The 9241-nt window shown below is 33.9% G+C and overlaps 1 protein-coding gene across 1 annotated transcript; it reads left to right on the top strand.

Moving 5' to 3' along the window:
- Positions 1 to 203: 203 nt before the first annotated feature.
- Positions 204 to 8878, top strand: DFNB59 (deafness, autosomal recessive 59). Its single transcript, XM_009332377.1, has 6 exons — positions 204 to 414; positions 2551 to 2746; positions 4304 to 4445; positions 5168 to 5285; positions 7087 to 7191; positions 8577 to 8878. Exons 1-6 carry the CDS (start codon positions 204 to 206, stop codon positions 8876 to 8878), a joined length of 1074 nt encoding a protein of 357 aa, XP_009330652.1.
- Positions 8879 to 9241: the final 363 nt, after the last annotated feature.

Raw genomic sequence — 9241 nt, 5'->3', positions numbered from 1 at the left:
TGGTAGCTAAGATGCTGTTGATTCTTTCCAAGCAAAATATAACTCGATCTTAAAAAAACAGTTTGACAGCTTTTTTTTTTTTTAAAAAAAAACATGTTAATTTGTTTGAAAGAACATTGTAAAAAGAATTGAACATGGGCTTGATGTCTCGAAGTTACACTTGATATGGAGTTTTTTATTATTGTCATTACTAATGTCATAATATGTTTGCTGCTGCAACCAAAAACTTTGTTAAACAGGTCGGTGATGGAGAAAGACTAGTTCCAGTGCCCAGTCTCAGTGAAGCTGATAAATACCAACCTCTGAGCCTTGTGATTAAGAAAAGAAGATGTTTGCTTTCAAAAAAATCTAAATTTGCTTCAACACCTTTCACATTAAAAGACATTCTTCAAGGGGAGAAAGAAATTTCTGCAGGTAAGATTTATCTCTTTCTTCAAAGTGGAAAAATGCATGTTTTCTAGTAAATAGAGAACAGTAGACATAGTTTAAACTGTGCAGGTAATATGATGGTTCTTTAGTGCATGGGTAATAAAATTTGTCTTGCTTAGTCCTGTAATAAATATTTAAGAAAAAAGTACAAGTCAAACTGGTAACACACACACACACACCCTCCAAACGAAAAAAAAAAGGACTCTCTGGAAAATGTAAAAAAAAAAAAAAATCAATTATACTAAAAAGCCTTGATATTTTCTGAACTAATATGAAACAAATGCAGTTAAGCCTTGTGTTTTTTCACAAATTGCAACAGATTCCTGATAGATGTATTGATGTATGCTGAATAATTGCTACTTAAAATTTGTTTTTAATGTTCACCTCTCTCTGTATACTCGTTTTTAAGTTGAACTGGGCTCTGCACAGGCAGAAGCATTTGCCAACAGCTATCTGACTGAAATAATTGGAATTCCATAAGGGTTTTTTTTTTCATGTTTATAACCTTTTTGTATTTAAAGAGCTTAACTGTGTTTAAATTGTCTTTGCTATGCAATAGCAGAATTTTTTGTCGAGATTCTATGAGAATTAGGAGGTGCAAAATTGAACTATACTGTCTATATTTTTCCGTACCTTCCTTTGAGAAGTCTGTGTAATTCATGTCTACATGCTATGTTTTCTCAAGACAGTTTCATTGCTTTATTTTCTTTTGAAAAAAGGTCCATTTTGACAAAAGTATTGATCACATCAATTGCACAACAATTGCATTAATTAAAAACTCTACTAAGACAAAACAGTATGAGCACAAGAAGACAGAAATACCAGTTGCCCCCACAAAGGGGTGATTCCAGGATGCAAGCATGATGAAACAAATTGGAATCCTACTAGTCTTCCATTCAGGACAAGTCAGCTGGCTTGTCCTGAATGAAAAAAAAGAGGAAAAATCTCATTAAAAAGTCTGAGAAAAAGGTTGCAAAATCTCGTTAAAGTGTCTCACAAAACACTAGTCTTTTCTGTAATGGTTAGATGTCATGTGCAGAAAGTAGTGTCCTTTAATGTAAGCAAAGAACTTTGTAATTGAATTTTCTTTTTTATGTGACAAATACAAGCATTTGCAATCTTTTTAGAATTATGAAAAATATACAATTTTTTTGTTGTTGTTAAAAATAAACAGGATTCATACTAGATGACTTCATAATGTCAGTTTATCCTAAAAGCTTCAAAGGATTAAAAAAAAAGAGTAAAACCCAGACTCTCAAATATATTTGGATGCCTAACCCCTGTGTTCTACCCACTCTATTAATTTTAATTTGGCAACCAATGTATTCTAATATTTTTCTGTTAGTGTAACGGAAATGTATTTAAGGTTATAAAGAAAGCATTATAGAAAAGCTTTGGCACTTATCTTTTGATTGTACAGTAAATCAATGCAAACTTTCAAGTAAGTCAGAATTAATCTGTTGTTTTCCTTCAAAATAAACTGACATAGCCCCTGGAATCATCAGGTGAACATGGAAAGTGTGGTGAGTCTTTCTGATTGTGACAAGTCAGGTAAAAGGCAAAGTTCATGTTACTGGCACACCCGTGTCTCATTCACGTATTGCAAAAAAGAAGAAATGTTAGGTTCATTTATACTGCATCTAGACAAAATTCAGAACTCACAGTGGCTTTCATTTTGTTTCTAGTTTTAATATGCTGTGTGGCCTCCACTAAGTCATTTTTTGTTTCAGAGTCTCTGTCATTAAACCCAGAACACACTACGTGTCTAGTTTATACAAGTATCAACAGCATACTTACAGGTAAAAGTACTTTAGGAGAATAATGATAAGCACAGAAATGTAGAAATAGCCCTAATCACCATTTCATGCCCAGGACATGTCACATTCAGGAGCATGGGCACAACTCTGCCAGAGAGAGACACAGAAATCCCTCAGACCACTATGCACTCTCTTTCCATTAGTCGTCAGTAGTAACACCGAGAAATAAGTGCTCAATGTAGCTCTGAATTTCACATCGAAATGGTTAAGTACAGTAGGTACAGTACCATTTATTCTCTTCTTGCTGTGTAAAAATACTGCGTTCAGACTTTTCATCACACAATGGTTGTCGTCTTTTACTCAGGTGTCTCGTCTTACCAGTTGCTCAACTATGAAGACAAATCAGATGTTTCGCTTAATGGTAGAAGAGGAAATCAGATAATGAATGATGTTGGGTTTGATATTGCTGGATCAGATTCTGTTGCCTTTAAAGCTTCGTTTGGCATAGTGACCAAACATGAGGTTGAAGTACCAACATTACTTAAAGAACTTACTACAAGGTTATATTATATATTTTGTTTTCTGGTTCCATAATTATATTTCATACAGTTAGGTTGAACGTCTGAAATGGTTAGGTTTTGATTATTTTTAGCCAATCAATAGCAGTCACCATCTGATATTTTCCAAGAGTCTCAGGTTGGATCACTGGGATTAGACACATGACCTTCTGTATAACACAGACTGTAGAATTTTTCTGAATTAATTCTTGTTTGAATTACAGTGCATCTTTGAAGAAACAAAAAAAATCCAGAGAGAAAGAGTCCATCCAAGGTCCTACCTATGTTATTCCATACTATTAAAAATTTGAAATTTACTTCGAATGACATTACCCAACTTCAGGTTTCAGAAATAGGATTTCTTTGCCTTTGTCTGATGAACTAGAGCGCCATATGTATTATTGCCAATGTAGATACTTCAAGTTTTATGAGGCTATTACAGAGCCTTTTCTTTGAAAGGCAAAGTAGGTTTATCTACTTGAATTTTTCATAACCTTCTGTGGCTCTTCTCTAAATGCAGTCTCCAATTTTCCCAACATCCTTGTTGAGCTGTGGACACTGAAACCAAACTTGGTGTTCCTGTAGTGCTAGCACAAATGTCAAACACATAGAAATATGATGTCATTAATTCTAGGTGTAATTATCTAGTTTATATTTCAAAGATTATTTCGTGGCCACAATGTCATCCCAGTGAATCCCAGTGTTGCATCCCAGTAAATTATTTACTATGCATGGTGTGACATTTGGTATTTTCAAATATATATTGTTTCCTTGTAGTTATTTACCAAGCAGTGCATGTCATTTTGTATCTGTAACCTCTCTTGTTCTGTACCTACCTTTTCCTGGTTCATTTGTAACCTCCAAACATTATCATTAAAAATGGGGAGTGGGGTGGGGGAAGAGGTCCTAGTCTCCTGATAAAAATATTCAATGTTATACGACTAAGAGCCAATGCATGTAGAAATTCTCCTACAACCAGTTGTTTCATGATTGTTCCATGTTTATAAGTTATATAGTTTTTTCCAGTTATAGTTGACATATATCAGTTAACCGGTTTTTAATCCATTGAGTGTATGCCAGCTTGTATAGGCATCATTTAGGCTTCTAACCAAAACATTGCATCATCATAAGCTTTATAGAAGCCCAAAGGTACAGCATTACAGCATTGCTTTTACTATCTATTTTCCATAAATTCTTACTGACTGACATTAATTATATCACTTTTTTAAAAAAAGTTATTAATTAGGGTGCGTTGACAGTTCCTTACTGTCACTAAGAATAATGTCAGATGGACAGACTTGGAATTTTCCAGGATGTCCCACATTGCCTCTCTAACATTTGTACATTACTGGCTTTCCTTGAATTTTTTAGTGCTTCTGTTCCCAAACGCTGAAAATCAATATTAAGTTTCCAGAGACCTCCTCAGTCAGTTGTGTTTTACTGCTGTGAGACAGAAGTTACGGTGATTTATTTACTGATTTAAAGTTACTAATTCTAGTAGCTGCTTTGTAAATTGCTAATAATCTCTGAATTTCCTTCCTGCCTCCCTCTTGATTTTAGAAAAATAAACTTTGATCACTGTCTAGTCCATCAATCAAGAAAAAGTAGGATGGAAATTTTGTGCGTGGTCATGGAAAGCATTAGAACTACAAGGCAGTGCTCATTAACTGTCCATACTGGAATGCGTGGAGAGACAATGAGGGTAAATATGTTTGACAAAGTTCTGTAACTTAAATTAACAAACATAAAAAGCTCTTTTTTATAAATTTTATGGTTGGATTTAATTGCATTTTTACTGATGTAGGCGCAGAAAAAAATATGAAGTAAATCAGTATTATTGCACTGATGTAAACGGAATTAAAAGTTGGTCTTTTGTTAGTATTGCTTATGTGACTGAAGGATGGGAAATGCATGAAAGGATGGCTAGACAATGAGCCATTGCTTTGGGTGAAGCCTCAGCAAAAATGTGGAATTTACTTCTTAGTTTGAATCTCCAATAAATGTATAAACTATCTTTCATTATTATATTCCTCTTCTATAACACATTGGAACTTCAGGTTGTTATTATTTCAAGGGTTGGCATCTTACTCCCTGTCTTATGTTCTTCCTCCCTCTCCCTCTCTCTCTTCAGTGTGTTTGAATAATTGAACCTACAAATCTTCTGAGGTTTGCCCATTACTAGTATTTATAAATCATTCACGTAATTTTCAATGAGTGATGCAAGTTAAGTTACTATTTTTCTATCAAACTTTATTAAAATGCAAAGTTGTTATTATAAAATTCTTTAGTTGTGAAATTTGATCTTCAGTTTCAAAGTTTCCTCCTGGCATTGTCATTCTCAATATATACTGTTAAGATATTATTTTGTTTATTTTTTCATTTCAGTTTGTAACTTTTTTCTTTTGATGCTTTTCTAAATTATAGTTTCACATTATTGAAGATCAGAATTATAAAGGGCGGGACAAAGCCATTGTTTTTCCTGCACATACAACTATTGCTTTTAGTGTATTTGAACTTTATATTCATTTGGATGGTAATTTTGGTAAGTGATGTGCATTACTGTCATTACTGCTATTATTTATGATGATCTGAGTTTTTAAAACAGCTTTCTTGCTCTTGATATACATAAGCCCCGATCCCATATAATAGTATGCTTTAATTTTATGCATGTAAGTAGTCTGACTTTCTAAGAGAAACAATTCTTGAAAAGATAAACAAGGCAGGTGCTAGAAAATAGTCTGTCATGGAAACATGTTTTAAAAGTTAAGTATGATTTTGTAGTTTTTTTTTAAATCCCGCAGTTGCATGGAACAAAAAAATCACTTCCTTATATTTCTAGCCTGTAAGGAACAGGCTTATGAGACCATCTGATTAGTTTTGCATAAAACAGACAAGTAAAAAGACCCAAGTAAAGAAGCAAGCATGCAGAAGTTCTAAACTAAGCTAACATTTTTTTCTGTTGGGTCTTTAAGTTCAGTCTGATACGTCATTACCACATATGGATATCTGAAGATGTTTAGGAAGAAATAATCATAACTGCTGGAAACTAATAAAAAAAATCGCATAGCTCCTGTAAGATTTTCTCCTTTTGGGGAAAGGATAGCACTTACGTATTTACATTATTTGCACTAATTAAAGTGTAGCCTGTAACATTATCAATGTTATCAACATTATTTGTAATAAACCAGAAAGTCAATTTAGGATTTGATCTAGTAGCTGATAATATCAAATGCAAAACTCCCCACCCACTAGAGTAACGTTAGATGAAGTTTCAACCACCAGATTCACATGTACTTAAATACAGGAACCTCTGTGAGAGTCACTCAGCTGTTTCAGGAATTGCTTGACTCTCTCTAACATTGTGGCTTTCTGTCCATAGCCAGATAAAAGACCTGCTTAGGGAAGTAATCTCTCTCTCTGCAGATCTGTAAGTTGCAAATAGCTCCGTACCCTTTGGCACACACAGTATAAAACTTCCATGACAGGTACTCTGCATTGTAAAGCACCTTTTTAGTGAACTGTGAGATACCTTTACCCTTCTGTAAAAACTTTAAATACACTCCAAGCCAGGCATAATTACTGGATTAAAAGAGATAATACAATGTGGTAGCTCTTTGTATTCAGTTCCATAATGCTTAGCATTAATTTCAGTTTTGGAAGTGTTTTAATTTTATTTTACCTTTATGCAATGGTAGGTACATGCACAGTGTTTTTCCTAAAGTCATCATCAGTGAAATAATCAATGAAGCCAATATTTGTTTTTGCGTAATTAAAGACAATTCTCATTTGAGAAAGTTTAAAACATGTTTTTTCAGTTCCTTGTAATTGATTATCCTTATATTTCACTTTAAAGGTTTTCTTTCAAGTTATGGATAGGAACTTAGGTGATATTTATTTTCATTTAAAAAAAAAAGTTTTAGTAGTTGATTCGGTGTTGGAAGAGATGACTACAGAACTCACAGCCTTGCCTATTATTTTTCATTATAGTTTCACATGAGATGATAGAAATGTTTCTCCTTCAGAAGCAGGGCTTCTGTTTATATGATATTGACCGTCTTAGTCCCTTAACATGGCCATAAATCGTGTATAAACCAAAACAAACGCTGACGATGTATGTTGAAAGCCACCAACATTTTAAAATTCCCATTGAATCTGTGTCACTTGATTCTGTGGGCTATTACTGTGTGCAGACTTGTATTAAAAAGGGGTACTAGCCATTAAAAACATTAGCAAAGCTGAATTTAATCACTGTTAGCTTTATAGATTAGAAGGCATATTAAACTGTTGTGCAATTATTGATTTTATATTTTGTTCTTCTAAAAACTTCTTTTTAATTTTTACAGAACTCTGTGTGACTCCAATTTCAAAAGGAGGATTTGAAGAAGAGAAATCTGGATCATTTTCACTGACCAAATTAAGGAGGTTAAAGAGTAATCTGTTTCATCGAAGTACGACTTTTGATATTTATATCCAAATGTCTTAGTTAATGCATGAGGAGTGTATTTTTGTTTCTTTGTGTGCAAGATGAATGTTTAAAGAAGAAAATTTCGATGGAAAATGTACCTCTTTTAATTTCTTGAGTATTGAAATGATTGTAGTTATTAAAATTTATCTTTGAGAATCTGACTTTCACAAATAACAGATTTATGGTATTGCTGTTCATTAAAACTCTAAAGATCTTAAAATAAAAATTTATGGTTGATGATAAACTGGTATGGAGTAATTACACAACTACCTTCAGTTAACATTAAGCCTATCTCATATGCTTGCCCTTTACAGCTAGTGTTATGCAATGCAAGTTACAATCTATAAATAATATTTCAGGGCAAACTCTTTAACTGTCAAACAATATTAATTTAAATATTTGAATATACTCTTTAGGCTGTAAGGCAGGGACATGGGCAAGATACCATCGTAGTTCTCTTTTCTTATTCTGATATGAACACAACATCCAGCAAAACTGAGTATCGCTGTATGTAGCTACATTTTCTTCAGAACAAGATCCTATACTTTTAACACTCCTTGGTCTAAGTCTGTTGGAAACCTGCAAATCTGAGTGTGAAGATAAATGTTGAGCAGTAAACACATCCTTCTAAAGGCTGGTCTGTATAGGTGTCCTTGCTCCTTTGTGTCCTGTTCTTGAAGGGCTTTTATGGACCAAGCCTTCAGTGCCGCGCCAGTCCACACTAAGGGAATAAATCTTCAGTGGGTATGATATGATACATCTCAGCAGCTGTAGCTGCCTAAAAGTTTGTCACCCAATCTAAACTAATCAATCCCTGAAGAGAGAGGGAAAAGGTAGGTAGTTCCAAAAGTGATTTCTTCCTGGGGTGTTTGGATGCTCAGAAGTCTGCTAGGAGGTCAACATGGTGTCCTCCAAATTTTCTAAACCTCTTAAGTATTGGTGGTTTTTTTCTAAATACTAGAGAAAAAAGTGAATTTATGATTTTTAGAAAATAAATATGGTTAAATAAAATAAATAAATATGGTTAAAAAAATAAAAATGGTTAAACAGGAAAGTACGCAGCTGTGATTTGATTTGGCACTAATTTTTCAAAAGCTTGCCTCATGCCTGTCTTTTAGGTGCATTTCTAAAAATATTATATAGGTCATATACCAAAAATTTCTGGCTTTTGTCAGTGTCTTTTGTGAAATTAAAGAAAAATTTTCATCACACAGGGTTTTTGATGGGAAGTAATCTACACCGTGGCACGTTCAGAATGGTTTCATGAATGAGTTGTTATTTCCATAATTAGATTGACAGGTTGTTTTGTAAACAGTTCATAATGTAATGACAAATCATTGCTTCTTTTTTTTGTGCGTTCTTTTTCAGATAAAAGAGTAGCGGATACCATTGCTAACTCTGATGCTTACTTGGAGGACCTTTTTACAGATTACGATGAAAAAGCTGCGAGCATGACTGATCTCTCTACAAGCTATCTCAGAGAAGGGTCTCATATCCGAATTAATTTACTTAATAACAACATCCCCAGAGGTCCCTGTGTCCTTTGTGGAATGGGAAGTTCTAAAAGGGAGACAGTCTACGGATGCCTAGAGTGTTCTTTTAACGGACAAAAGTACGTACGGCTGCATGCTGTGCCCTGTTTTGGCCTCTGGCATAAGAGAGTCAAGTAACTGAGCTAGGTAAGTGCCTGTTGTCGCAGACAGGGGCATAACTGTGCCACAAACTTTTCAGAATTAGTAAATATATCTCAAATTGTTGAAAGGCAAAATAGTGAAAGCGCAAAACATTTTATTACACTGTTATCTTCAGATTATTTGCTTCACAGTCAATGACCTTTTACTTGAAAATGCCCTCGTGCATTCCCTGACATTGCTCTTCTTTCTAGAACCTTCTTCTTTTATTATCATAATGGGAAATGTACTTTTAAACTGTATTTTCGTAATGTCAAAATATATGCTAGAACTTTACGTTGTTTACACAAACTTGTTGTTAAACCCCAAAACGTTGCCTTTATCTACACTGGCATATGATGG

This window comes from Pygoscelis adeliae, unplaced genomic scaffold (assembly GCF_000699105.1).
Source record: "Pygoscelis adeliae isolate BGI_AS28 unplaced genomic scaffold, ASM69910v1 Scaffold160, whole genome shotgun sequence".
Classification (NCBI taxonomy): Eukaryota; Metazoa; Chordata; class Aves; order Sphenisciformes; family Spheniscidae; genus Pygoscelis; species Pygoscelis adeliae.
This window is presented reverse-complemented; position numbering and strand designations above follow the sequence as displayed.

Bases quoted from the DNA above. Each gene is read 5' to 3' on its own strand.
- DFNB59 (XM_009332377.1), top strand. From the start codon at position 204: ATGTTTGCTGCTGCAACCAAAAACTTTGTTAAACAGGTCGGTGATGGA. The intron at 4,446-5,167 runs GTAAATATGTTT...TCTAAATTATAG, and splicing joins TGCGTGGAGAGACAATGAGG to TTTCACATTATTGAAGATCA. The intron at 7,192-8,576 runs GTACGACTTTTG...GTTCTTTTTCAG, and splicing joins GAGTAATCTGTTTCATCGAA to ATAAAAGAGTAGCGGATACC.